Source organism: Baudoinia panamericana (genome assembly GCF_000338955.1).
Source record: "Baudoinia panamericana UAMH 10762 unplaced genomic scaffold BAUCOscaffold_8, whole genome shotgun sequence".
Taxonomy (NCBI): Eukaryota; Fungi; Ascomycota; class Dothideomycetes; order Mycosphaerellales; family Teratosphaeriaceae; genus Baudoinia; species Baudoinia panamericana.
The window spans coordinates 373,925-401,193 of record NW_006911264.1 but is presented as its reverse complement, the minus strand read 5'-3'; the positions used below and the strand labels follow the sequence as shown (position 1 = coordinate 401,193).

Here is a 27,269-nt window from a genome sequence, read left to right as displayed (position 1 = left end):
ACACCGTACAGTAGATCAATCCTAAACAACAATGGTTGAGCGCAACAAGCTTGTAGTTAGTGTTCACCCCACGAACATGCCTTGACGGCAGGGAGATACGGAGTCCGGAGTTTGTTATTCGGGTGCCTGGGGCGATAGAAGCAGTGATCGGCGCGGACTGGCCGCTAATTGGGAGGCGAGCATGACGTTGGTTGCAGGACAAGATTGTACCATTGATTACCTTGAAGTGAATACGTCGGTGCCTGAAGATAGTGGTGTAGTCATTGGGCTAAAGAAGTACAACAGTGGAGGAAGGAGGGAACTCGGAACACTGTAGCTTCCAGGTCTATCTCGACATGGCGATTGCCGAGGTCTTCCCTAAAGATTGGAAAGCTGCAGCCTTCCGGATATCAACTTGTACTCGTGCAGCGACCTCCATTGTTGACGTTGGTCGATGTCGGACTCGACTATGTAGATAGGGTAGCATAGCCGAATAGACTCATTCCTCACCCCCCAAGCGCACGTGGTTGCGGTAAGCAGTATGCATTACCTAATGTGTACGAGAGAGAAAGCCATCAGTGTGTCAACGACACGCGACGTAGTCTCGTCGGTGGGTAGAAGTAGCGCAGAGTGTATACCTTATTTCAACATTGATCCCGAGTCTTCACTCGAGCTATTCTACATGTCTTCATACAGACTTGCCAGCTTTGGCCCTGGATACTTTCGCAAGCCATGCACAAACCACCAGAATGCTGTTAGAATTACACAGCCGACCAGGATCACAGAGTTCCCTATCAATGCGTTAGCGGCCGCGTTCAGAAGCTTGCGGTAGGTCGTTCGCTTACAGTTCATCAGGCTGATAGGGTCAACCGGGTATGCATAAGGGAAGCAGAAGAAAATGTTGAACATGACAATCAACAGGCAGGCAATGCCGTTGACTGCGAACCCGTATTTGCCCATCCAAAATGGCCCGGGTTGCACGTTCTTCCTCCCTGTGAGGAGATGTGGGAAGAACGCCATGAAATAGCTTATTGTCGTGAGGATGATGAAAGATCCAACAAGATCGGTGAACGCAGTTTTGGAGCCCAATTGAATGGCACCGAAGCCGGTGGTCAGTATGGCGCAGAAGACTGTCGACTGTACCGGGCATGAGAGCTTCAGATTGACCTGAGCGAAGAAGCTGGCAAATGGTGTTGCTTGATCACGAGCCAGAGCCCACCAGAGACGACCAACCATCAATAGCGTGCCGATAGTGCAGATGAGAACACTCAACAGAACGATGAGAAGCAAGCCAAACGCGCCGCCCGCACTGCCGGTATTTTGCTGATACACTGTCGCCAGTGGGAAAGAACCAGGGTTGCTCACAACAGCACCAAGGTCATTGATGCCATAAAAGATTGCGATGCCGTAACAGAATGTCGTTAAGAAGCCCAGCCCGACTTGCGCAAACACAGCCTTCGGCAGGTCACTCTTCGGGTTTGGCAGCTCTTCGGCCATATGCGTGACGGCGTCAGGTGTGCCAATAGTAAACGCGCCGTTGAGCACACCAGTCAAGAATGCTATTCCGCCGCTCCAGCCGGTAAGGTTGTTCTCCGCAAAGCTTCCCCAGACGAATGAATTCGGAGCATGTTGCTTGGGCATAGCAGCACACACGATAATCGTGACCACACCTCCAACAACGACCAGGAAGAGGCCAACATGCTGCAGATACGGTAAGAGTCTGTTGCAGAAGATGACGAAAGCCGCGCAAAGCCAAGTGATTAGTACGAACGCGACGTAGGAATGCCATGGCTGGATGATAAAGTCGGGATGGAAGAGAGCGTACATCTGTACGCAGATGTTTGCCGGAATTGATGCGATGGAGGCGACGTCGAAAATCCAGCCGAAGAAGTTCAGGCCGCCTGTGAAGAAGCCAAGGACTCTGCCATACTTCGGACCCGGCGTAATCGACGCCCAGTGATACACGCCGCCGGAGGAAGGAATCGCAGACGCGAGCTCTGCGATCGATGCTCCGATGAAGGCGTAATAGAAGCAAGCTACGATGAACTCGTAAAGTATGCCAGCCGGTCCACCGTTCAAAACGGCGACAGAGAGCGACCCTCCGAAAGCCACCCAGGCGTTGTCAATGGTCAAGGCGAGACCACATATTGAGAGCAGGCCATACTGTCGTTGGAGTTGATCTCTGTAACCAGTGCTGTGGTTAGCATACTCTGCCAGAAGTCGAGAGTTGTTTGGCAGAGACTGACTTGTGTCCCGAGGCATTGATCACCTCGCCAATCTTCGATACTATACTCGTTCTGCGGTCGACCTGGCCATGAGCGACATCTGGGTTCGTTACACTCCCCATCTCCGGCTCGGAACCCTTCTCCGTGGACGGATATTCTTCTTTGGCGTCCATGATGCGTTACGCGCTGCGCAACGGAGCGGTCTGCTTCAGAGCTCACGGAAGTCCTCGCAAGAAGAATGTCCCGAAACGACAGAGTTGCAAAGAGCGTTCAATGAAGCATGTCTACACGGAGGGAAGATTACCACTCAGCTGCGAATGATAAAGAGAATGTTTTTCATGATAGCGAAGATCGACAGTATCATGACAGGAATGAAATGACATAGCGTATATCAGTCGCGTGGAGTAACTCCCTGTCAGCCCTGCAATGCGATCTAAGACGCCAGATTAAGGACGGCGTAGATGGTTGGCGTAGATAAGATCGGGCCGCTTTCCTCTTCGGATCGCAACCAGTCTCTGATCGCTTGGTGGCTGCATTGCTACTGCTGCCAAGGCTGCTACGATGCTGCTTTGCTAGCGAAGACGTATAATGGCTACGTTGGCTTCGGTTTGGTCCGGTCTACGAAACCTAGCCCGAGAGCATCTGGATGCGCAAAAATTGGCTCGGAACCGAGCGTTGGAAGTCTGAGAAGGGGCGCGTTCAAAGGAGCCGCACACGTGACCATTCGGTACCGGCGCTTGCGCTTGGCCTCGGTTAACAAGTCACCACACTTCTGGCCGACCTTCGCATCAATCACCTTACCAGCTGCATCAAGCCTTTCTTGCCGTGACACATTATGGTGGTGAGCGAAGCCGCGCACCGCCGCGCAGAGTCGATCGATGTGCGGCTAGATTGACAAAGAGCTCGATCTAATGCATTCCCTGTTACCCATCTCATGACTAAAGGCCGAGCGAGCTTGCTGATAAGGGAACGGCCAGCACTCCTCTCGAGCTCCACCCAGTGATCGCACTCTGCTGCTCGACAGTTTGCACGCCAAATCAGCATTGCTGTTGGCCAGCTAGACCATGCCTTACACTGGCAATCTGTGACTAAACGTCACCTACTTGTCGCCTTCACACCCATGTCTTACGCACTTGCAACTGCACAATGCCGCTAAGTGCACTATCACATCCAACAACGCGTTGGTGGGTCCCCAAGTTAATTCATCAAGGTATTCCAGTTGTTATACATCTTCATACAAACTGCTGGCGAGGTATTCTGTTATATCGTTCTGTTTGATTCTACGTTCACAGTCGAAATGGAGAGCCGGCAAGACGGGATCACTAGTGCTCGCTCTTGGGTACCAAGCTTCATGAAGCGCGATGCCGGTCAAGGCGACCCGAAGACAGATGCCTTGGATGGACATCCAAACGAGCGCTCTCACCTTCTTCCCAAACCCGGCGACGCTGATGACGCCGGCGAAGGCGAGACCTACGAGCTTGAGCCAGAAAGCCAGTCGCGGACGCAACGCATTGCCACGGAGTTCTGGATACTGTTAAAGGGCTCAATACCAGTGATTCTGGCCTACACCTTACAAAATTCGCTACAGACCATTTCGGTTCTGATCGTTGGACGACTGAGTCCCGAAGCGCTATCTGTTGCTGCCTTCTCATATATGTTCGCTATGGCGAGCGCCTGGCTGATCGGCATGGGTGGCACGACGGCCATCGATACTCTTGCGAGTGCATCGTTTACTGGCTCGAAGAACAAGCATGATCTAGGCATCATTCTTCAGCGAGCCTTCTTCGTTCTAGGTATCTTCTATATTCCAGTGGCTATTTTGTGGATTTTCTCGGAGCCGGTTTTCAAGGCCCTGAAACAGGAAGACTACATTGCGCGAGACTCATCCAAATTCTTGAGCGTGCTGATTCCAGGTGGACTCGGATATGTTTACTTCGAATGTATGAAGAAGTACCTGCAGGCACAGGGCATCATGCGACCCGGTACCTACGTGTTGCTTATCACTTCTCCGGTTAATGCGGGCTTGAACTTCCTCTTCATCTACACCTTCAAGATCGGCTTACTTGGAGCCCCCATTGCGACTGGAATATCTTACTGGCTGTCATTCTTGCTGCTCGTCGCTTACTCTCGCTTCGTTGCTGGATGGGAATGCTGGGGTGGCTTTGATCGAAAGTGCTTCCATAATCTGGGCACGTTTGCACGCATTGCTGCGCTCGGAGTTGTGCATGTTGGAACGGAATGGTGGGCTTTCGAGATCGTCGCGATTGTGGCCGGCCAACTCGGGACGATACCGCTCGCCGCTCAATCCGTGATCATGACTGCAGATCAAGTCATGAATACAATACCCTTCGGCGTAGGAGTTGCCACTTCTGCCAGAGTTGGAAATCTACTCGGAGCTCGTGATGCTGTCGGAGCTGCACGAGCGGCAAACACTGCCGCTTGGCTCTCCATGCTCCTCGGAGGTGTGGTTCTTGCAATCTTGCTCGGCACCAAGGACAGCTTCGCCTACCTCTTCAACGACGACCTACAGGTGGTTCGCCTGACCGCAGAGGTGCTACCATATGTCGCCTTGTTCCAGATCGCGGACGGTCTGAACGGTTCCTGCGGCGGCGCGCTTCGCGGTATGGGACGCCAGCACGTTGGAGCCGCAGTCAACATTGTCAGCTACTATTGCGGAGCTTTGCCTCTTGGGATCTATCTCGCCTTCCATGGTTGGGGGCTGGCTGGGCTTTGGGTGGGACAATGTATTGCGTTGTACCTGGTGGGTGCGGCCGAGTGGGTGATTGTAGCGTTCAGTAACTGGGACAAGGAGGTAAGCAACGTCTTCAAGCGCATGGATCCTGCCGAGCGGGCGGAGCACGGCATCGAGGACGGTGGTTCGTAGAGTCAATAGGATACAAAGCGCGAGTCATGGCAGAGTGCGGCTGGCCAATGCATCCGCGTGCAACCTTGATGGACCTAGACTTCTTGACATGCTGAACGTCGTTGTTTTCTGCCGTAGTTCCTTGTGCGGTGAGTATATCTGATCTCTACCGGACCATAACAGCCTTCCATACAGCGCTATGCCAAGCCAACGATCTCTCCTACCTCTTTCGGCCAGCTCGGTTACAGTGTCAAGATCCTCCCTTCCACCCCACCTCTTATCTTGTCCAACCCACAGTCACACCCTTGACTAAACCAGCTTTCACCGACAGCCGCCGCGTCTGCGGCCAAACGTAAGACAACCCATGCGCGTCGATGCCGACCTCGGATCTAATCTACCTGCACTGCTATCTCGTCAGGAACAGGTCAAGCTCCATCAGCTGTGATGCCATTGCATGCCGTAGATCTGTCTGATCGCGCCCTCGCGCCGCAAAAGCTCCAGTCGAGCTGTCAGAAGCTGTACGTAAACAAACAGCAGCTTTTTGCGGTAGCTTTGCGAAGGAAGGGTAGCGGGTTTGTGACGACTATTTGTTCTTCTACTGATCATTGCTCCTGTGCTCCAACACCTTGGTGGTCTTCTGCTTTCATTCAGTTAAAGCTCGTTGTAGAACAGAAAGATGCTGAACGTACTTGCTGTTGGCGCCGCTTTGGCAGCTGCTGTCTGCGCCCATGGCGATCACGGCCACGACCAGGAGCCGATTGCTGGACCACACAAGTCGCTGTGGTACAACACCCTGCCTGGCGACGGTGAGACTCAGGTCAGTTGCAAGAAAACGCAACCACCACTGCTCCAGGTACTCACATCCAAAACAGGCCGACTCCGTCTTCTCCGGCATCTCAACCTTCGGCCGCATCACCTACCACCCATGCCTTGCTAACGAGGATGTCAAGTACGACATTGCCTTCATCGGTGCACCCTTCGACACCGGTACCTCGTACCGCCCGGGTGCCAGATTCGGGCCTTCGGGCATCAGACAAGGTAGCCGCAGGCTGAACCTCTAGTACGTCCTCAGCGCAACACGCTTACTGTGAAGAGGAGTGTAAGGCTCACGCAAAGTGCGATTCAGCGGAGGCTACAATGTGCCTCTCGATGCCAACCCCTTCAACGACTGGGCGACCGTGATTGACTGCGGTGACATTCCGGTGACTAGGTGAGATCGAAGAAACTTATACACCAAGCGAGCCAATGCTGACTGATGACCCAGCTACGACAACGCCTACGCCATCCAACAGATCGAAGAAGGCCACAACAGCATCCTCATGCGCGCCCCCGCCACAAACGCCAACAAACCCGGCCCCTCCCTCAAAGGCAAAACATTCCCTCGCGTCATCACACTAGGCGGCGACCACACCATCACCCTCCCGCTCCTGCGCAGCATGAACCGCGCCTACGGCCCCATCACCGTCATCCACTTCGACTCGCACCTCGACACCTGGCGGCCCAAAGTGTTCGGCGGCGCGCCGAGCAAACAAGCCAGCATCAACCACGGCACGTACTTCTTCCACGCCTCGCAGGAAGGCTTGTTGAAGAACGACACCAACATCCATGCCGGCATCCGCACGACGCTGAGCGGACTTTCTGACTACGAGAACGACGGGTACTGCGGTTTCCACATCGTCGAGGCACGGGAGATTGACACGATTGGAACTGACGGCATTATCAAGAAGATCCGTGACCGCGTCGGGACCGAAAACCCGGTTTACCTGAGTATCGACATCGATACGCTTGATCCTGCTTTTGCGCCTGCGACGGGAACGCCGGAGACGGGCGGGTGGTCGACGAGGGAGCTGCGCACGATTGTGCGCGGGTTGGATGGCATTAATCTTGTGGCTGCGGACATTGTCGAGGTGGCGCCGGCGTATGATACGAATGCTGAGTTGACGACGATGGCGGCGGCGGATACGCTGTATGAAGTTATGAGTATTATGGTGAAGAATGGGCCGTTGTCGAAGATGGTCAAGGAGATTGAGGCGAAGGAGGATGTGTAAAAGTGGTGTAGGATTGGTTAAAAGGTGAAGTGGTTGGAGAGTGGTGCGGTGCTGTCCGCGTCCTCAGTGGAGCAGTGTTCCGTGTGCAATTACAAGCGCTTATTAGAGCGATCTACTTCCACACTTGTGTCTATGCAGCAATGTCTAGCAACACACGTAGCGCCCACAGATCCTCGGCTACACAAATAGCAGTGGGACAGCAAATCTGTCGAGCAATGACTGTGGTCTTTGCGCTTTTACGCTCCGAAAGCGACTGTGGTATCTGGTGTGCTCACCTGCTCTCAACGAGTAACGTGAGCTGTGGCCAGGAGGTGCTCGTCGATTCTGTCCGACGGTCAGCTGAGTGACATGCTCCTCCATCCAAGCATTCATTGACGTACCGCTGCCTTGTCCAGTAGGACTGTTTAGCCTCGCAGACACAGCAGGCTGACGGTCTTGGCTGGGGTGCAGGTACGGCGTAAGACCGAGTGTCTTCAAGGCGCGTTGGAACCGCGCCCGCTCTTCCTGGCTCAGCGTTCCGGGCGGGTCGACTCGTAGGGCCTGAGCTGCGTAAACAGATCCGCCGCACTCAGCATACATCCTACTATCCAACTCGCCCGGCTCGAAGACAGTGTGCGGGCCGAGTGTCTTGGGCAGGGTCAAGTAGCACAGCGTGGTCTGTATCGTGTCGCTACCGTGCCAGCGATAGTTTCTGTCCTCTGGCCAGCCACCCTTGGGCTCTGGATACCACGCAGTATCCGCGAGGAACGCCTCAAGTCCAAAATGCTCGCGCAACACCTGGATGCACGTCAGAGGCGCTTATCGAAACGTTAGGGTCAAATAATACCTTCGCATGCTTTGCGAATGCTCTCGGGCTAACTCTCGTCGCCCACCCATCGCAGCATTCCGCATGATACTCATAAGTGGATTCGCTTCCGTGAGCCAGCCTTTCAATCACCTCGCCATACGCAGCCTCGCAAGTCTTCTCACAATCGTCGGACGCCATATTGATTTGGCAGGTTGGGCACGGCTCCACTGTACCCTTGGTACACTTTTTGAGACACCCATCCTCGGAGATGCCTTCTGCCTCGCAGAAATCGCAGAGCTCTACCTCGTCGTAGGCCCGCTCGTGCATTGGACTATTGTCCTCGTGATGACTACTCGGACAGCATTTGGATTCGAAACACCTAAACTCCTTCTCCAGCATGCACCACTCGAATTGAAGCTCTTCCCACGCACGCCGGGTAGCCACAACGTACGCCTCGATGATCTGCTCAACCTCTACGGGCAGCTTGATGATATGCACATCCGGTCCCTTACCGAAGCGATGGCACAAACGAAGAGCCTTGAGCGCCGGCAGAGTCTTGGCGTATGCGTCAAGGTGGAGGATCAGCTCGTCGGGCTTCACCGGCATCGCCCTTGTTGTAGTGCGTTAGCGTCATGACGCCAAGTAGCATGCCATTGCTCCATACCATGCCAGACCCGCTCTCAGTGTCTTACTCATTGTTCATCCACATGGAAGAGCATCGAGGTGCACCGGTTGCAGTGCCAGAAGGTGCTTTTGTGAGGTGAAAGGAGCGCGATGCGATGATGGGAAGTAGATGACGGCACGCCGAAGGCAGCCGCCCCAACGGAGGAGGAGGAGGAAGGCGCGGACGTGCGCGACGCGCTCGCGTCAGAAAGCACGTGATGCACCCTCCTCGTTCGATGCGTCCACTTTCACGACACCGCATGTTTGGCCGTCTCAGTCTTTTAGAGCATCCGCAACTCTTCTTACCCCCGTCTCCTCCGCCCTCACCCTCCCCAACCCCTCCTTCCCATAATAATCCATCGGGTACCTGCCCTGCCCCTCCCATCCCTCTCTCCCACCCAACACCACCAACGCCTCATGCGGCGTCAACAACGGCCTCTCAAAAGCATACCCCCAGTCAATACTCAACCGCGGACAAGCAACCTGCACCCAACACTCCACTCCATCCTCTCCACCGCTCATGCCCGCCAGTTTCTGCGGGAAAATCTCACTAAGTAGTAAGTTGACCCACGGGATCCCCTTCTCCCTGAGGTGATTCTCGATGAGAGTGAGAGTGTGCGGGTTCCCCTGCCGTCCCAGCGAGCCGAGTATGAGTCCCCACTTCCGCGCCTTCCGTGCTTGAGCCAAGGCGTTAGCCCGATCGGAGAGTAACGTGTCGTGGTCGTACGTCTCGTGCGTCAAACGGCGAGAGTAAGGATCATACCGATACGCCGGGAGGTGAGGGTTATGTATCATAGCGCTTTCGAGATGGAAACGGCCGTCGCCCACATACAAAATCGCGTCGATGTTAGCCTCCGCTTCCCCATCCGCGTCTTTCTGCTTGGCTAAATGAGGCGATGTACACCCCAATATCTCCCCCTTGGACAACGGCGCGATTTGCGGAACAATGATGTTGTACCCCGCCTCCCTTAACGGACGCGTAACAGCGTGAAGCGTGGCGTTGAATTGAATCGTCCCCACCATCGCTATCGTACTCTTCACTCGGAAATTCCGCTCCACGGTCGCGAGGAGATGCTCCACATCGATCTTGATATCCACAAAGACATACAACACCTTTATCCCCGTCACGTTGACGGGGATGAGACAGCTGTGTGCGTAGTGGACGAGTAAATCGCACCCTAGGGCGCGGGCAGTGTAGTCGTCGATGCAGCAGGCGCCGTAGGTGACATCGCCCATGATTAGGGTGCTTGTGCCCGGGCAGAAGGAGGTGAGGATGTCGGAGATGGTGGTTGCGTACATGAGAAGGCCTTCGGGCATTTGGAGAGCAACTTTCTTCGACTCAGACGTTCGGATTCGGTGGATCGTCTTATGGATCTCGAAGTTGTAGTTCGCGGGCAGTAGTGCGATGGCCTCGTTGATGGCGGTGTCGTTGAGGATGTCGTCGGGTACGCTGTTCAGGGCGCGAGGAGCTCGTTTGCGTGGTGCCACTACACTATACCATCAGCGACCGAGTCTTCCTCGTCTTTACATGGTTATGTGGTAGACTGCACCTTGCACCGCGCCACTGTCTTCAATACCCGCGCCGCCATTCTGCTCGGCTCTTGCTGCTGCCTTGGCTTCGGCGGCTTTGCGTCCTATGAACCTCCTCTTTGGCTTCTTCTCTACTGCTTCTGCATCGCCGTTCATGTCGGCGGAGACGGTGGGACCCAGGTCCGCTATTGCGCGATCCTCTTCCATCGCGCGGACAGCGTTTCTCGCAACTCTTTCCGTCCCTACGTGCTTCTTCAGTGGCGACAAGCCAACTTCTTTTCTGCTTGTTGGATACGCAGTAGTAAGCTGAGCGCACAGTTTCTTGCTACGCTCTGTACCCGGGTTCTGTGTAGTGTGCTTGCAATTGCAGATCTTTTTCGCCTCCCGGCTAATCCGTACTTATGCTGCTTGGATGAATGAAGCAGAACAAATGGATTCAGTCTTCCATGACCGAGGTGCAACAATACCTACTACGAAACGCTTACTGTACGCTACAACAATGCACCTACCTATGGTGCCGCTATGCAGCCTTTGCGACAGGTTCATCGGACAATTCTGATCGACCCTGCATGCAACGCAAGCGAGTGGGGCACTATTTACAGCGGAGACGGTCTCTATTTAACCCGCAATCAATGAAGCGTGGGAATAGTCGCCACTGCTGTGCACCTAGCAACCGAGAAGTAATACTGTAACACACAGCGTAGGCGAGAAAATCTTCCAAGCATTGGCATCGACAGGATATATGTGGTAGATGTGTGGAGGAGGAGCCGATGGCAATATAGCCTTGACGGACAACGTTGAGGTGGCTTGCAACGGCTTGGTTGCGTGGCAGTGGAAAGTGAGAGTCGAGCGAAGCCGCGCCTCTAAATTTGAAAATGGACTAGCATTAGAATGATGGGCCAAGGCTAAGCGTCGGTTCGGCGCCAGGGAAACCGGCGAGCCTTGCTGCTGCGGGCCCTTAGATCAGCCAAAAAGCCCCCCCGTGGCAATTGCGGCAGCGGGCAGCGCAAGTCTGTGTGTCTGTGTGTCTGTGTGTCTGTGTGGTGGCGGCGGCATACGCAAGCCGGGCTTGTGAGCGAACTTGGAGTTGACGTCGACATTATTTTGGCGTGTCTTGTGTCAACACGGCCGTTTACTGTCGCCGTCTTTGCGTGTTGCCACTCGATACTTCGACATTGATACTGTGTTGTATTGTGCTCTTGCTTGTACATTCAATCAACTATTGTTCCAACGGTTATTGTTGATTGATGACAGACAGGGTTTTGGGGGTGGAATCGAATCGCAATAGATTTCCCAGATCCACCGCGGGAGGGTCCGTGTTAAGGGGAGACGTAGAGCGACGAAACAACGGCCTTTGTACACCACAACACATCTACACACCACCACCACCACACACCACATACCACACACCACACACACTCACGGCCCCATTGTCCCTCGTTTCAATCAACGGCCGGTAGCGGTGAAGTGTGTATGTTTGGGATTTGATTGACAACCGAGGAGCATTTGCTTGGAGAGAGCGAGGGAAAGGGCGGCGAGCGATACACATCAGCGTGCATTGGCTGCGCCTGGACGCGCTGACCCTCAGCCTACCACCACCACCACCACTGCAGTCCCCCGTCTTATATTCACACCCACGCAAGAGTCTGACATCGCTGGCCTGATTGTACTGTAACCGCATCACCGGCCTGGTGCAAGTGGTGTAGCAACCAACCCACCTGCCCGCCCGCACAACTAACCAACTGGTCTTGAGCCGGCAAACTCCCGCCTCATTGTCACCACATCATCCATTGCTTCACGCCACACCCACATCGCCCGGCATGGACGACAACTCACCACCCGCCCGCCACGCACCACCGCACATCCGACTCAACTCCCAACAGGACGACCTACTCGGGATGTCCGAAGCGGGCCAACAACAGCCGGCCTCCTCCCGGCCACAAACAGCACGGCAACCGTCGTCACGATCACTAACCGCCTCGTCACGGCCCGGCACCGCGCCAGCCATACGAAATGCACAGAGTAATCCCGGCCCCTTGTACCAGAATCAGACACCGGCGGAGAGCGCAGAACTCCTTCTACCGCCGCGAAGAAGTCGCACGCGGAGATTTCGAGACGACCCCGACTCACCCAGCGTCCCGCACTCCCCCTCCGCCAGCGGCTTCAACTCCCGGCGCACGTCGTGGTCGAGCGAAAGCGCGGGAAGCAGAGACAGCAGATACGGTGCCAACCCGTTCGATGACTCGCGGGCGCCTTCACGGGCGGGCAGCGATGAAGAGGGTGTCAATACGCAGACGGTGAGCGAGAAGTACAACATCCTGCCCTCTGCAGGACTACTCCTGTTCCCCGAAGATGTGGAGAAGGATGATTACCTGCACAATCCCGACCCGAATGAGAGGGACAAGATGAACTGCGCGGATCTGTTCAGCAAACGAGGATTGATTAACGTGGGCGGGCTGGCGCTGATAACATTGGGCATCCTCGTCTTGTTCATTGGGTATCCGATATTGTGAGTAAATATCAAGCTTGTGCTGATTAAAGAAGAGAGCTAATCGTGCGTAGAACATTCGTCCAACGAGCCGTAGCACCCTCCGGCTCCAACGAGTGCTCCAAAGACCCCAACTGCCTCAGCGACAGCATGCCGCTCCTCAAGAACATCCGCACCAGCCTCGTCGACCCGGATACGCCTCACAATGTCCTATCTCGGACAGGCTTCAACGGCAAATCCCAAAAGCTCGTCTTCAGCGACGAATTCAACGACGACGGCCGCACCTTCTACAATGGCGACGACGCCTACTTCCAAGCCGTCGACCTCTGGTACGGCGTGACCGCCGACCTCGAATGGTACGACCCGGACGCCGTCACCACCGGCGACGGCACCCTCCAAATCCGCTTCGACGCTTTCCGCAACCACAATCTCAACTACCGCAGCGGCATGCTGCAAAGCTGGAACATGCTCTGCTTCAAGGGCGGATACATGGAAGCCTCCATCTCCCTCCCCGGCCGCGGCGACACCATCGGCTTCTGGCCCGGCTTCTGGGCCATGGGCAACCTCGGCCGCCCGGGCTACGCCGCCACCACCGACGGCATGTGGCCCTACTCCTACCACGACGCCTGCGACGTCGGCATCACCCCGAACCAATCCGACCCGGACGGCCACTCCTTCCTCCCCGGCATGCGCCTCCCCGCCTGCACCTGCACGGGCGAAGACCATCCCACCCCGGGCACCTCTCGCTCCGCCCCCGAAATCGACGCCCTCGAAGCCTCGGTCCGCTACCTCGACCCCCCAATCGGCGCCGCCGTAGGCACCGCCTCGCAATCCTTCCAAGTCGCCCCCTTCGACATCCTCTGGCGGCCCAACACCCAGTGGATTGAACTCTACGACCCCACCGTGTCGGAAATGAACGCCTACCAGGGAGGCCAATACCAACAAGCCCTCTCCACCGTCACGAACCTCAACAACGGCTGGTACGACAACAACGCCTACCAATCCTACGGCTTCGAGTACGAACCGGGAGACAGCGGGTACGTGGAGTGGAACGTCGGCGCCGTACGGACGTGGAAAGTTGAGGCCAACGCCGTCGGTCCCAATGGGAATATCGGTCAACGAGTTATTCCTGAGGAGCCGTTGGCGTTGATCGTGAATTTCGGCATGTCCAACGGTTTCGCGGCGCTGAATATGTCCGGCTTGGGACCGCTTATGCCGGCGACGATGAGACTGGATTATATCCGCATTTATCAGGATGAGGATGGCGAGATGACTTGTGATCCTGTTGGTTATCCGACGACGGATTATATTGCCAAACATCCGGCGCCTTACAATAATGCTAATTTGACGCTTTGGTGAGTAACACCCCCCTTTTCCACTATGGAAGGATGGAGATGGCGAGTGGATCTTGCTGACATTGGTGTGATTGATAGGGCCGATGCGAATTATACTTTCCCGCGGAATAGCCTGATGAATGGTTGTTCGGCTGCGAAGGGCAGTTCGAGCTCGAAGGCGCGGAAGGAGAGGTTGGCGAAGCGGGATGAGGAGCGGAAGAGGAACTTGGAGAGGAGGGGTTGGATGATGCCTTGGAGGAAATGAGTGGTTGAAGAAGGTGAATCCAGCACCGGAGGAGGAAGAGGATAGAAGAAAGGAAGGATGAAGAAGCAGAGTTGTACGTCCTGGAGGCGGGGCGTCCTTGCAAGATGCGCGATGCGGTGGGTGGATGTGGACAAAAGGAACGGATGATGATGGGGAGAGGGGAACATAAGCAGCATGGTTCTGCTTGCGATCAAATCACAACTTGTGCTGCGTTCGGAGCGCGAATGATGGCCGGTCGAGAAAGCATTTTTCGATTCAACAAGCATAGCATACAAATGCCCGGGCGGAAGACTTTCGCGGGTTGAGGCGTTGCAGGCGCTGTGTGTGGTACGGCGGCTTTTGGATACTGCTTCTGGGCGTCACAACGGGGGCATGATGTGGGATGGCTGGCCATAGTATACGGCTAACTGATAACTGCAAGCGGTAAAGGTAAAGTAAAACATGACCTGTGCATATAGAGAGAGAGAGAGAGAATAGCGAGACTTCTTCAGATCACGCAACGCAAACGGGCGGCGTTGCTGTGCCGTTTTTGCTGGCTGCTGGCTGGGTTCTCAAATGTGTAGAGATATGCTTCTGATAAAACGCTACCATAACAACTATATCCATAACGTCATCTTCGTGCGCCCTCGTGAAGCATTCAAATCCACCCTTCGTCATCCCATCTTGGAAGAGAAATGCGCCTAGATACTAATAAAGAAGCTCTTCTCCCCCTCCTCCGCCTTCACCTCCGCCCTCTTCACCAACGGATCCGCACAACTAATCCTAATCCTCTCCACCGTCGCCGGGCTCCGCAAATTCAACGTGCCCTCCTCCCCCCACTCCTTCCTCGCCGCTTTCAACGCATCCCGGATAGCGAAAAACACGCAACTCCCCAGGAATAACGGCGGCTCGCCCACACCCCTGCTCCGCTGAATCGTGCGGAGATTCTCCCAATTCACGTCCTTCAACAGACTCACGTTGAACTCCTGCGGTATGTCGCGGAAACCCGGGATCTTGTACGCGCCCGGCCCGCGCGTGAAGATCTGCCCGCTCGCGCGATGCCAGAGCGATTCTTCCAGCGTGAAGAGACCCATGCCTTGCACGAAGGCGCCTTCGATCTGGCCGTAATCGATGGCCGGGTTGATGGAGCGACCGACGTCCATTTTGATGTCTGCCCGTCGGCACGTCCAGTCCCCCGTGAGTGTGTCGATTTCCACCTCGGCGGCCGCGACGCCTTGGGTGAAGTAGAAGAACATTTGTCCCGTGTTCGGTCCCCAGACGTACCCAATCTGGGGGGTTTTGTAGAAGCCGTTGGCGGAGAGGTTGACGCGGTCGAAGTAGGCTGCGTGCGCGAGGTCTTTCATGGTTGCCTCGGGCCCGAGTTTTTCGCGGTAAGGGGCGAGGCGTTCGTTTAGTTGGGAGCAGGCGTTCCAGATTGCGTAGCCGTTTAGGTCGGAGGAGGCGGAGGCGGCGGTGGAGGAGGTGTTGGCTACCGTGTTCGTGGCGGTTTCGGAAATGTAGACGTTCTCTTGCGGGACTTGCAGCGCTTCGGCTGCGATCATCGTCATCTTCGTGTGCAAGCCTTGACCCATTTCCGTGCCGCCGTGGGCGACGAGCACACTGCCGTCGTGGTAGATATGCACGAGCGCGCCGGCTTGGTTGAGGAAGAGGGCGGTGAAGGAGATGCCGAATTTGGTCGGGATGATGGCGAGGCCGCGCTTCTTCCACTTGCTGCTCGCGTTGAAGGCTTCGATCTCGCGCTTGCGTTCTTCGTAGCGGGATTCGGAGCGGACTTGCTGCCACATCAGCGGGACGTACCAGTCTTTGAGCGATTGGCGGAAGTGGGTTTCTTCGTCCGCTTTGTACATGTTGATTTCACGCAGCTTCTCCACGGGCATGCCGAGCTGGTCGGCAACTTCTTCCATGTAGCTTTCGGCGATGTACATCCCTTGAGGGCCACCAAAGCCGCGGAAGGCGGTGTTGGAGACGGTGTTCGTCCTGCAGATGCGGCCTCTGACGTGGACAGCTGGGAAGCGGTAGACGCCATCGCAGTGACTTAGTGCTCGATCCACGACAGCACCGCTCAAATCTTGGCTCCAGCCGCCGTTGTTGAAGACATCTGCATCCAGTGCTTGGAGCATGCCGTCTTTGTTGACAGCGACCTTCCAACGTGCCAAGAAGGGATGCCTCTGCCCACTCGTTAAGATATCTTCATCGCGGTTGAGCATACACCGCACTGGCCGTTTGGCTTTCTTTGCGGCGGTCGCGCAGATGCCGGCGAGCTGAATACTTCTCGTCTCCTTGCCGCCAAACCCACCGCCGAGACGCTTGACCTTGGACACGACCTTATTCGCCGCTACGCCGGTCACCTGAGCAACGTACGCTTGCGTCTCGCTTGGGTTCTGCGTGGATGACCAGATTTCCATCTCACCGTCTTCGGGCTTGGGGATCGCCAGAGCGGCGTTAGTCTCCAGGTAGAAGTGCTCTTGCCCGCCCATCCTGGCTACGCCAGTGAACACATGATCGGCTTCTTTGAACGCCTTCTCTACGTCGCCGTTGTGTATATAGCGGTAGTGGTCGAAGTAGCTGCCTGCTGCAATAGCCTCCTCGATGGTGAAGATGGCTGGCAAATCTTCGTAATCGACCTTCACCGCCCTCGAGCCAGCCTCAGCAATCTTGGCCGACGTAGCGAGAACCATACCGATGGGCTGACCCGCTGTAAAGACTTCGTCGACTGCGAAGAACAACTCGTCACAGTTGGGAGCACCCCACCAGTTCGCTTCCGCGTTTGGTAGGTCCGTGTGATCTACCCAGTCAACCACGCCGGGTATGTCGAGCGCTCGAGTATGATCGACTGACAAGATCTTCGCGTGAGCCTTGGTGGAGAGCACAAGGCACCCGTAGAGCTCGTTCTTCTGCACAGGCATATCGTCCAGGTACTGTGCCTCTCCCGTGCATTGCTTGAGCGCCGCGACATGCGGTTGCTCTTTGCCAAGGATCTTCTGCTCGTAAGCCTCGCCAGCTTTGTGGTCTTTGCGGCCCTGGCTGATGTCACGCTCGACCTCCTCAAGCGCTTGCCGGTCGACCGCACTATCTTCTGGGTTGAGCTGGGACAGCACGTCGTGGTAAAAGCGGTAGAAGAAGCCGAGCGCCAGAGACTTGCGGTACGTTGCCATGCCGCCAGGCACGCCGAAGCGGAGATCGAAGTCCTGCTCGAGCGCATTCATTACGCCCTCCAGAGTCTTCGGATCGCTGAACTTCTTGCCGTGCAGGTACTCCGTCGCTTTCTTCGCTGCGATGGTAATCGGCGCCATACCGCCATACACCAGAGTGCAGTCTTCAACGATATGGTCTTCACCGAGCCGGACCCGCAACGCCGAGTTGACGATGGCAATGTCGTCGTCTTTCCGCTTGGCCTGCTTGTATGCGCGCATGTACTCTCCTTTCTCCCGGAAGACGGGGATGCGAATGCTGGCAATGATCGCATCCGGCGGGAGCGCTGTTAGACGATAGCCCTTGAAGAACTCGGACATTGGCAGCTCAGTCGTCTCGTCCAGACTCTTTGCCACAAGCACAGCGTTTGTCGCGACGAAGACGGGGTTCAGATCGGATATAGGTGATGCTGTCGCTAGATTGCCTGCGGGGGTGCCAACGTTGCGGATCTGTCGCCCTGCGAAGTACCTGATCTGCTTCAGGATGGCTGCGAATGGCTGCCCTCGATCTTTGCCATACTGGTCAACCGCCTTACGCATCAGGTCTTCTAAATCGGTGAGTGTGACGTTCCCGCCAATCTCAACGTGGTCATCTGCAAAGGTGTAGCCTCTCAGCTCTGCAATGTCTCCTACGTAGACGGAGACCGTATACTGCATAGCCTTGAACTTCACCTCGATCTGCGTCTCCGTGCTGCCTCCAATGATCTTCGCTGAAGGATAGACGCTCTTTATCTCGAGGAGCTGCTTCAGAGTGACAGGTCTGTACCATCGCTTTCGCTTGTTGCCGAAGGCGAGTGGCTTATACTCGTGCTTTCGTAAGGCCGGTGGAAAGATGAGCTGCGTGTCTGGGTTGTACTCGATGAAGCCAGGTGGAGTGAAACGTTTGATAGGCTGATCATCGCCATTCGCGCCGTTTTTGCCGCAACCCTTCGTACCATTGGCGCCGTTCTCCATGCAACATCCGCTGCCGCCATTCGCTTTCGACATACCACAACCCTTCGTAGCGCCAAAGGATTGAGCGGCATCCAGAATCGGACGATAGCCGGTGCATCTACAGAGATTGCCGTCGAATGCTTCTTCAATCTCATGCTCTGAAGGGTTCTCATTGTTCCGCAGGAGAGCGTACAGACTCATGACTATGCCAGGCGTGCAAAAACCACACTGGCTGCCATTGCCCTTCGCTATCCTCTCCTGAGCAGGGTGTGGGTTCTTGACATTGCCAATACCTTCAACAGTGATGACGTGCTTGCCATCCACGCTGACCAGCGGCGCTAAGCAAGCATTGACTGAGGCGTGGTAGATTTGCTTTGTGGTTGGGTTATACTGCGAAACGACGACCGTGCAAGCACCGCATCCTCCTTCTGCGCAGCCGAGCTTTGTGCCTGTCAAGCCTATGCCGCGCAAGTACTCCAGCAGAGTAACCTCAGGGTCTGCGGTATCCAGGACGACTTTGGTGCCATTTAGATAGAAGCGGATAGTATCGTCAAACGTTTCCGTGACCGAGGACAGATTCCTTTGGCTTGCTGGCTCGACTGCTGGTTGTGGTTCAATGAGACCAGGCGCCATATCGTTCCTAACGGCCGGTCTTCAATTCCGCGACCGCTGCCTCTTCCTCCCGGTGTGACTATCTTATCATTGATTGCTGCTTCCTGTCTGTTCCGCAAAAGCAAATGCGCCAGAGACACAAGGACAGCGACAGAACCAGGAGCAAATATGAAAGCAGCAAGGCCGAGATGTAGGAAGGAGAAAACGAAAGGGTGACAAACAGTCTTACAGACTTATCGCAGACCACGCAGCTCGCCGATAAGTGTAGTCAATCAGGTGGGACACGCCGACTCGTGAGCATTGTGGGGTGCAGAAAGGGTTCGTTTGTAACGGCGCAATGGGTTCACTCTGTTACGGCTCTATTCCTTCGTTTCCTGGGCATCTTACAGGAAAGGCAACAATCCGCGTGACACACTCGTGTAAGAGGTGGTAGACAGTAGACAGTGTTGACGAGCATTCAAAGAGGACAATAACAATTCCGCATGGCTTAAAGACGGAAGTGGCTTAACGGCGAACTCCGAGAGGATCAATGTGAATGTGGCACCGCGCATTGACCCGCTCATCCCCACCACACATGCAGCTTCTTCGAGTGAACTACACCTCTTCGCTTCTGAACTCGGAACGGCCAGGGCCCAACGGTTTGGAACATGGTCACAGTCGGGCTTCATGTCTCATCGCAACCGGCTTCGATAACACTCTGCTGACCCTTGCGATCGGTGACAGTGGCGGTTGACTGCTGTAGGACTACACGCCAGCCAGGCGGAGAGTGAGGCGACGATTCTCATCAATTCTAAGCTTTCTAACCTCCATGATCTTTCTCAATGTATCAGCATCTTCAACAAGGTAGGAGTCGTACTCTCCGGCTGATGCTCCAGCTGCAGGTACCGCTTTGACACGTCAGAGGTGCCACTGACCGGACGCCCGCAGCTCCGAGGCAGCCTAGGTCCAGCAAGATGCCCGCACCAATGCTATTCCAGCCATTAAGCGGCAGTAGTAACCCACCAACGGACGGCGGACCGTTGCTTTAGCGTTTCATGCTGCAGTGGGCGAGCCTTCGGTGGGCAAGGCAAGAGCTTACGCTCCACCATTTCGGACCTGGAGTTTCGTTCCATCTGGTTTCGGTGTTCTGCGCCCAGAAATCACGAAAGCGTACTAAATTCTCACCTTGGCCATCCAAGGCCTCGCTACAAGCAATGGCATCAACAGCCACATCCTCAACCACAGTCGATAGTGAAAGTTCTCGGGCTCAAACCGAAGCACGAGCTGCCGTACTAGCATCGCTGGAGTCAGCTGGCTCAGGGTACGACACGCAGTATCAAAGCCGAGCAGCGGATCTTCACTCGAACGCTGCGTCAATCACCAGGCAAGAGGCTGAAGTGCGTAGGCAGACTGCTGCGCTCGCTAAAGAAACCGCGAAGTGGCAGACAGAGGCTGTGAAGGCCACCAAGGGTCTGAATGAGTTCGGCGACCTGCAAACGTGGGCGGAGACGATGGAGCGCGACTTTTTAGTTTTGGAGGAGACCCTGCGGCTGGCTGAAGGAGGCGAGGAGTTTGAGAGTGCGAGCGGTGGGAGTAGGTGGCGTTGATGTAGCACCGTCTCCCTCTCCAGCAAGGTGACGGCGTGCGCGTTGTATTGACTAATGATCCTGCACCTAGAGAGCAATTTTGGTATCGACTCATGGTAGAAGCAAGCTATGTGTGCATGAGTAGATTCTGAGCCAGGATCACCTCTGCCCCGTCCTCGTGGGTTTGGACTCATACAACGGATACTCTTCCCATCCAGGTCAGCCACTGGCAGCCACTTTGCATGTTGTCTCACTGCAACACTTCTGAGTGTTCTCACATCGATTGCAGGGAGCTTGAGGTGGCTATCTCCCATTCTGGCGTCGTGGGGCTTCGTCTGACAAGCTCGCTCATTTTATCCTTGCAAACCGAGAAGATGTCATATTGTTACTCAGTGCCGATTCAAATGTGAATGCCAAAGGCATATTGTCGCATATAGAGCCGCGCACAGACCACCTTATCCGCAAAATTGCCGAAACCCCCTTGCGAGCAGCTTCACTTCCGCTAATTGTCAAAGTTCACTCACAACACTCGGCTTCCACCAGCATCCTTGACCCTCAAACCACTAAAGAGATCCCTGGTCGCGTAATCATTGTGTAAAGCTGCTTGAAATCATATACACAGTGGGCGGCGCAAGCATGGCGCAACAACCCGACATCTCCTCCATTCTCGCTGCTCTAGGTACGGGCCAAAACATTGACCACCTGTAGCCATCTACTGACCGTATGGTAGCCGCGCAGCAACCACAGCAGGGAGCCGCGCCGTCAGCGCAACCCACCCCTCAGCCACCCACCGGCTATCCGTCCGCCAGTTCATTACCGGCGCCTCCGCCAAGCGCACCCCCTCAGGGCGCTACGTACCTGCCGCAACCGTCAAGTACGGGCAGCGTCGACCTCAGCGCCATCAAGCCTGTGAACAGCGGTTCAGTAAGTATAGCAGATGCGATTGCCAAGGCGAAGAGTATTGCGGCGGACAGGGGTGTGTCCTCTTTCGATCCAAGATCAGGTAAGTGCCAGTACCCGTCGCTCGCGCGTCCCCGTGCCACATGCAACTTCGCAACTGACTTGTCTAGCCACCCCTCGCGAAGACCCACGTCTCGCAGGACGCGATTTCGGACGCTCGAGGTCGCGTTCTCCGCCGAGGCGTGATGACTATGGCTCGAACCCTTACCGCGATGAACGGCGCGAGGACCCCAGGCGAGGCAACTTCCGAAGATCGCCTTCACCTCAGCAGACCTTTCGTGGCGCAAGAGACCCACCGATGGGCTTCCGCGCCAATGATGGAGAGACGGAGACCATACGTGTCAAGTCTGCGCTTGTTGGTCTGATTATCGGCCGAAATGGCGAGAACTTGCGCAAAGTAGAGTCCGAAACGGGAGCACGTGTCCAGTTTATCCAGGCCAAGGATTCGCATGTGCCCGAACGGCAATGTACAATCTCCGGCTCTCTACGCGCAAGAGAAGGCGCAAAAGCTGCCATCTTCAGTATCATTGAGGAGAACGGCGGTCAGAATGTCGCGCAGGAGAAAGGCGCTTATACGCCAGGTATGCCTGGTCGCGCAAAAGTCAACCTTCCGGCATTGCGTGAAGGTGAGAACAGCACGCAGGTCATGGTTCCGGATAAGACTGTAGGATTGATAATCGGACGTGGAGGCGAGACCATCAAAGACCTACAGGAGCGCTCTGGGTGCCACGTCAACATTGTCGGCGAAAACAAGAGCGTCAACGGCCTACGACCGGTTAACCTTATTGGCAGCGAGTCAGCTACCGCCATGGCGAAGGAGCTTATTCTGGAGATTGTCGAAAGCGACAACCGCGCAGCGTCGGGCAGCGCACCACCGAGCAACCGCGACCGCGGTTTCGGCAACAATGACCGCAACGGCGGTGGTGGAGGAGGTGGCGGTGGCCGCGACTACATCGAAAAGACCATCCATGTGCCATCCGAAGCTGTTGGCATGATTATTGGCAAGGGCGGTGAAACGATCAAGGATATGCAACGTACCACCGGCTGCAAGATCAACGTTAACCAACCTGTCCGCCCGGACGTGACACGCAAAATCGACCTAGCCGGCACCTCACGCTCGATGGCCGAAGCCGAGCGCATCATCTGGGAGAAAGTGGAGACTGTCAGGGAGCGTGATGCCGCAGCCGGTCGTTCACATCGTGACCAGTCCGGAGGAGGACAGTCTTCTGGAGGAGGAGGAGGGTATAACGGGTACTCACAACCACAGCAGCAGCAGCAACAGCCGCCCATGTCTGGATACGGATCGTACATGCCGCCTGCCCAGCCGTCGGCTCCGCCGCAGATGCCGGCGTTCCAGATGCCGATGGCTACGCAGTCGACGCCACAGCCTGGAAGTGACGGTGCGAACGCCAGTGATCCGTACGCCGCGTATGGCGGCCAACAGGCATTCTATGCCATGTGGTATCAGCAGCAGATGGCCAACCTGCAGCAGAACGGCCAGCAATCTGGCGCGCCTGGTACGCAGTAGGCCGCCCTTCTCCTCTTCGACGTGACGACGTCCGACGTGCTACGTAAAAGCGTGCCGTGACTCTGAAGTCGGTGACGTTTTGGTCCTGGATTCTTTCGGAGGTGTGCTACCCGTCGTCGTGGTCTTCTGACACTGCTTTCTTCGACTTGCACTTGTCCCGAAATGCCGTGACTGCGAGCTTAGGCTACCGTCATCTTTACGACATGACCTGTCGCCCTTGGACATCATCGCTGTTGCTGCTCCTAAGCCTGGACATCAAGCGTTCGTCGTGCGGTTGACGCCGGTGCTGAAGTTCTACGTCTGCCACGTTAGGTACTTTCTTCGGTCATGCAGTAAACCCGCGGCTGGTTGACGTCTGCAAATTCGCAAAAGCATGCTAGAAATGTCGCTGCTGCGGCGGCGCATGGAGAAGCTCACGTGTTGTTCGACATTCTGCAGGCCGTCATGCTGATATGCGGATGGTGACTTGCAAAACATTCGTAACGTGCCCTCAACGAGCTCGTGGCACACTGTCGCTCTGATATTCTAGGATGGAAATTCTACGGCGTGATTTTTACCACGCCGGACGGCGGACGTCTGCTACAACAAAATAATTGCTTGCATAGTGAAATGGAGCGTGGGCGCTCCGTCAGCCTTGCGCTAGCTACAAGGATCACATGCAGGTTGCTTTCGCGGTCACAGCGAAGTCCGTCGGATTTCTTTACCTTGTGTAGGTCAAGTACAGTTCTGTTGAAGAAGAGTTACGAGGACTACTATGCATCGATCGCGGCTCAGCGCTGGTGTGAAGTGTGATAGCTGAGTCGATCCGTCAACTGTATCTCGTTATGGGACGCTTTCATGTCTACTTTGAGGAGCGTTCACTATACGAATTTGTCGAATTAGGCAGTGAGTTTCGCTTGTCCCAACGCGCTCATCGTCACGCATCAGCGCCATCGCACCTAAACCGGACACTTCATTCATGACAACCGGATTGACATGCTCTTGGTATGCTACCTAGATCAGAATGCTGCGAATAGCCGCTTGATATAACACCATTATTGTCCACACCAGAACAGAATACACGCTTGCAAAGTTCGTGCGATACGAATGGACTATATGAAGCTAGCTTCCGCGCGATATGGTCTAAAGTCTATGGCTTGTAACCTGGGAGTAGCCATGCGCGGAGTATGGGATGAAGCGTAGAGGCTCAATCGCTGTCACTGTCCAGGATTACCCGCTTCTTCCTTGGTGCAGTTACTACTGCTGATCTTCTGCCTTCCGCACCATGGTCGCTTGCATCTTCCGACGATAAGTCACCGATGGAGGTCTCATGATCCACAACTGCTTTCTTCTTGGGCCGTTGACCGTTGCCTTGCCTAGTACGAGACCTCGCTGCTTCTGGACTTGTCGGCAAAGAGCTCGTCGCCATTTCAATGACCTCGTCGGATTTAGCGACGAACCGGTCAAGCTCACTATCTGCTTCCTCATCGTCGTCTTCTCCGCTGGTGTCCTTCGAACCAAGATCAATGCCTTGCGTGCCAATCCGCATGTTGGCCGGAGTAGGCTCAGGTTCGGATTCATCACCCTCCATGGCTGCCGAGCCGTACGACGCGGTGCGCTGAACTGTCATGTGCTTCCGCTTTTGGGCGCCTGGCTTGTTCCGCGTTCGGGTGATGGGTGCGGGATGTCGAGGCAGTTCTTCAGAATCCGAAGAAGCTGCAGCTGGACTGACGAGCCTTGCGCGCCATGCATCTGGGTCTGGTAAGTCACGCATGCAGACAGCGAGTGCTTTCAGGCGTTCGATCTTCGCATCATCGAGCTGCCGTAAAGAGCGCATAGATCTTGCCACAATCTCCGCGGCCCTCCCGTGCCGGACATACTTCGTTGTGCCCAGTTCTCGTAGCGTTCCCGGATAACGTCCAGGTTCAGGTATACGTACAACCATGTCTTCATGCCCAGCGGTACGAGCGTACTTCATCTCAAGCTCATGCTGCTGAGCTTCGGTAAGTAACACATCTTCGAGGAAAGGCAGCTGCGCGATTTCCGGTGGCGAAGAAGGAGGGCGTAGCTTGCTCTTGGTTGCCACATTCGGCTTCGGATCAGTCCGCTTCTTCTTATTTGGAACGCTTTCTTCAGCTTCATCTTCGCCGTCAGAGCCCAGCTTGGAAGCCTTCACAAAGCCGGTGCGGACATTGTCCGGCATATGGAATTTCTTTGGTGGGCGCTTCGCTTTCGCCTTCCCTCTCGCCTTCCTGCCTCTTTCATTGAGGTCCACAGGCTGGCTGTTTTCGATCGGTATCTCAATCACCCGTTTGTCGACCACTGGATGCACGTCCTTGGGCAGGATACGCGGACTTTGATCGTCTCGGTAGTCATACTTACTTGTATCTGCGATTGACTTCTGAATGAATGCGTAATTGTCCTGAGCCTTAGCGTAGTCGTTTTCCTCTTTGCCACGCACGAGCAGAAGGACCACTTTGCCAATGCGCTTACGACCAGTACGCCCGATGCGCTGAAGCATACGAATGGGCGAGGATGAGGCATCATAGCAGACAATCAAGTCGACGTCGCCAATGTCAAGACCTTCCTCGCCAATGGAAGTGGCGACAAGTGTGTTGAATTTGCCTGCCTTGAAGTCTTGGACGACGGCGTTCTGCTTCTGCTGGGTCATGCCCTCACTGTTTGCGCTCCCAGCTTGCCCGACGAACACATGCGGTCTGATCAACGGGTCGTTCCGTTTCAGCACCCGGCAGATCTCTTCGCAGCTGTCACGGAATGACGCAAAGACCATAACGCGCGTCGCGGAGGGTGGTGCGTCGGTACCTAGCGCTCCTTCGCCAGCGTCAAGGAAGTGTCCAAGAACGACCTCGCGGAGATACTGCAGCTTTGGGTGACCGACGAAGTCGGGGTTGTGAGTCCAGCCACGGATGCGGCTCATCATCTGGATGAAGTCGCTGGATTGGACAATTTCTCGCGCATTCTTGCCCTTGGATTGGCCGCTATCAACGGCTTTCTGGAACTCAAGCATGCCGGTGTAGAACGGCACGATACCGTGATATTTCAGCAGCCCGATGCCGTGGGCAAGCTGAGAGAGGAGCGTGAAGATGATGTTGATCATACCTTTGAGCGGCATGGGCGCTCTTCTGCCAGCGTCTGATTGCATCCATTGTGTCCGGGCTTTCGTCAAGCCAAACGCGGTCAACTGCATCGGATCACGCGACCAAAAGGCGTTCTGCGAGTTCAGCTTCTGCAAGACAGGATTCAGCGCCTTTGTCATGTGCTCCATGATCAATTCTTGCTCATCGCTGTAATCAAATAGCTCAAAATCCGTGTGCTTCTCGTGCGTATAAGGCCGGATGTCCAGTGACTGCTCGGTGCGGAGCTCGGTACGAGCAATACCGAGATGGTCAATGACAGCCTGGACTGCCTCCACCTTCGAGCCCGGCGTTGCTGTCAACGCCAGCACGCGAAAGCTGCTGTTGAAGCGACGAAGAAATGCAATGACCTCGGTGTAGGCATAGCCGCCGGTGGCCTTGTGCGCTTCGTCAACCACAACCAGGACAATCTTCTTTGGGTCAGATATGCCCGATTTGAGGTCGTTGATCACGGTCTGAGGCGTCATGAAGAACACGCGTTTCTCGAGCCATTGTTCGGCACGCACCGCGGGTGTTGTCTCTCCTGTCATCAGCACAGTGTCACATCTTGGGATTCCGACGATTCTGTAACAAGCATCCAGTTGTTGCGCGATGAGCGGCTTCGTCGGCGCCATGAAGACAAGCTGCGACGTAGGTGTCCACCGGTAGTAGTTTAGCATGACGGTCGCAGCTATGAAGGTTTTGCCAAGGCCGGTGGGCAGTGCAACCAGAGTGTTGTGAAAAAGACTACGGTTGACGATGTTATACTGATAGTCGCGTATGGTGCCGAGGTTCGTAGGGTATACCCAAGTCTCCATGGCTTTAGCGTCAAGTTTATGATGGGTCGGCGCCTCTTCGCGATCCTTGAGAGGCCAAGCATGCTTCTTCTTGGCGGCTTGGGAAGCCGAGAGTCGTTGTGTTGCAGGCTGCCCGAATATGGTCATCTGTTTCAGTCCGTTCTGCGGTCCTCTCCAAGCTCTAGGTTGTTCACGGGAAAGCGTAGGTTGCGAAGAGCTGATCTCGATCAACTCATCCCGTGACGACTTCTCTGGCGAGGATGATAAGAAGGCGTCAGACGGGATGTCTGCAAGCTCCTCATGCATTGCGAGCTGAGACGGGTTCACATTGAGAGGCTTCAACGCTCGCGTTGATTGCTGGGCAGCAAAAGAAGCTTCCTCCTCGGCC

The 27,269-nt window shown here is 55.4% G+C and overlaps 11 protein-coding genes across 11 annotated transcripts; 5 read left to right on the top strand and 6 right to left on the bottom strand.

Moving 5' to 3' along the window:
* Positions 1-170: 170 nt before the first annotated feature.
* On the bottom strand, positions 171-2,521 carry BAUCODRAFT_525469 (uncharacterized protein). Its single transcript, XM_007679524.1, has 3 exons — positions 2,226-2,521; positions 825-2,161; positions 171-770 (listed from the first exon to the last, which is right to left on the bottom strand). Exons 1-3 carry the CDS (start codon positions 2,375-2,377, stop codon positions 658-660), a joined length of 1,602 nt encoding a protein of 533 aa, XP_007677714.1. The 5' UTR covers positions 2,378-2,521; the 3' UTR covers positions 171-657.
* A 1,034-nt stretch (positions 2,522-3,555) lies between these two features.
* On the top strand, positions 3,556-5,088 carry BAUCODRAFT_72923 (uncharacterized protein; the record flags this gene model as incomplete). Its single annotated transcript, XM_007679413.1, has 1 exon — positions 3,556-5,088. One exon carries the CDS (start codon positions 3,556-3,558, stop codon positions 5,086-5,088), a length of 1,533 nt encoding a protein of 510 aa, XP_007677603.1.
* A 328-nt stretch (positions 5,089-5,416) lies between these two features.
* BAUCODRAFT_525547 (uncharacterized protein) lies at positions 5,417-7,204 on the top strand. Its single transcript, XM_007679523.1, has 4 exons — positions 5,417-5,884; positions 5,940-6,127; positions 6,194-6,277; positions 6,332-7,204. Exons 1-4 carry the CDS (start codon positions 5,744-5,746, stop codon positions 7,113-7,115), a joined length of 1,197 nt encoding a protein of 398 aa, XP_007677713.1. The 5' UTR covers positions 5,417-5,743; the 3' UTR covers positions 7,116-7,204.
* An 88-nt stretch (positions 7,205-7,292) lies between these two features.
* Positions 7,293-8,508, bottom strand: BAUCODRAFT_72039 (uncharacterized protein; the record flags this gene model as incomplete). Its single annotated transcript, XM_007679344.1, has 2 exons — positions 7,293-7,892; positions 7,942-8,508. The coding sequence occupies 2 exons, from the start codon at positions 8,506-8,508 to the stop codon at positions 7,293-7,295; spliced, it is 1,167 nt and encodes a 388-aa protein (XP_007677534.1).
* Positions 8,509-8,838: 330 nt separating this feature from the next.
* On the bottom strand, positions 8,839-10,302 carry BAUCODRAFT_123562 (uncharacterized protein; the record flags this gene model as incomplete). The annotated part of the gene is made up of 2 exons (XM_007679522.1): positions 8,839-10,052; positions 10,116-10,302. The coding sequence occupies 2 exons, from the start codon at positions 10,300-10,302 to the stop codon at positions 8,839-8,841; spliced, it is 1,401 nt and encodes a 466-aa protein (XP_007677712.1).
* A 1,613-nt stretch (positions 10,303-11,915) lies between these two features.
* On the top strand, positions 11,916-13,942 carry BAUCODRAFT_25201 (glycoside hydrolase family 16 protein; the record flags this gene model as incomplete). The annotated part of the gene is made up of 2 exons (XM_007679155.1): positions 11,916-12,604; positions 12,658-13,942. 2 exons carry the CDS (start codon positions 11,916-11,918, stop codon positions 13,940-13,942), a joined length of 1,974 nt encoding a protein of 657 aa, XP_007677345.1.
* A 14-nt stretch (positions 13,943-13,956) lies between these two features.
* On the bottom strand, positions 13,957-14,655 carry BAUCODRAFT_525514 (uncharacterized protein). The gene has a single exon (XM_007679521.1). The coding sequence runs from the start codon at positions 14,446-14,448 to the stop codon at positions 14,029-14,031; it is 420 nt and encodes a 139-aa protein (XP_007677711.1). The 5' UTR covers positions 14,449-14,655; the 3' UTR covers positions 13,957-14,028.
* A 207-nt stretch (positions 14,656-14,862) lies between these two features.
* Positions 14,863-19,367, bottom strand: BAUCODRAFT_577650 (uncharacterized protein; the record flags this gene model as incomplete). Its single annotated transcript, XM_007679520.1, has 1 exon — positions 14,863-19,367. Exon 1 carries the CDS (start codon positions 18,937-18,939, stop codon positions 14,863-14,865), a length of 4,077 nt encoding a protein of 1,358 aa, XP_007677710.1. The 5' UTR covers positions 18,940-19,367.
* Positions 19,368-19,662: 295 nt separating this feature from the next.
* On the top strand, positions 19,663-20,804 carry BAUCODRAFT_35072 (uncharacterized protein). Its single transcript, XM_007679212.1, has 2 exons — positions 19,663-19,741; positions 19,800-20,804. The coding sequence occupies exon 2, from the start codon at positions 20,112-20,114 to the stop codon at positions 20,502-20,504; it is 393 nt and encodes a 130-aa protein (XP_007677402.1). The 5' UTR covers positions 19,663-19,741; positions 19,800-20,111; the 3' UTR covers positions 20,505-20,804.
* Positions 20,805-21,119: 315 nt separating this feature from the next.
* On the top strand, positions 21,120-22,971 carry BAUCODRAFT_25198 (uncharacterized protein; the record flags this gene model as incomplete). Its single annotated transcript, XM_007679154.1, has 3 exons — positions 21,120-21,162; positions 21,214-21,486; positions 21,554-22,971. 3 exons carry the CDS (start codon positions 21,120-21,122, stop codon positions 22,969-22,971), a joined length of 1,734 nt encoding a protein of 577 aa, XP_007677344.1.
* A 1,843-nt stretch (positions 22,972-24,814) lies between these two features.
* On the bottom strand, positions 24,815-27,187 carry BAUCODRAFT_72607 (uncharacterized protein; the record flags this gene model as incomplete). The annotated part of the gene is made up of 2 exons (XM_007679391.1): positions 24,815-25,024; positions 25,076-27,187. Coding segments are annotated over 2 exons (2,322 nt in total), but the record flags the coding sequence as incomplete, so codon positions are not given.
* Between the last annotated feature and the right edge of the window lie 82 nt (positions 27,188-27,269).

Bases quoted from the DNA above. Each gene is read 5' to 3' on its own strand.
- BAUCODRAFT_525469 (XM_007679524.1), bottom strand. From the start codon at position 2,377: ATGGACGCCAAAGAAGAATATCCGTCCACGGAGAAGGGTTCCGAGCCG. The intron at 2,162-2,225 runs GTCAGTCTCTGC...CACTGGTTACAG, and splicing joins ATCAATGCCTCGGGACACAA to AGATCAACTCCAACGACAGT. The intron at 771-824 runs GTAAGCGAACGA...ACGCATTGATAG, and splicing joins CCCTATCAGCCTGATGAACT to GGAACTCTGTGATCCTGGTC.
- BAUCODRAFT_525547 (XM_007679523.1), top strand. From the start codon at position 5,744: ATGCTGAACGTACTTGCTGTTGGCGCCGCTTTGGCAGCTGCTGTCTGC. The intron at 5,885-5,939 runs GTCAGTTGCAAG...CATCCAAAACAG, and splicing joins CTGGCGACGGTGAGACTCAG to GCCGACTCCGTCTTCTCCGG. The intron at 6,128-6,193 runs GTACGTCCTCAG...AGTGCGATTCAG, and splicing joins AGCCGCAGGCTGAACCTCTA to CGGAGGCTACAATGTGCCTC.
- BAUCODRAFT_525514 (XM_007679521.1), bottom strand. From the start codon at position 14,448: ATGCTTGTTGAATCGAAAAATGCTTTCTCGACCGGCCATCATTCGCGC.
- BAUCODRAFT_35072 (XM_007679212.1), top strand. From the start codon at position 20,112: ATGGCATCAACAGCCACATCCTCAACCACAGTCGATAGTGAAAGTTCT.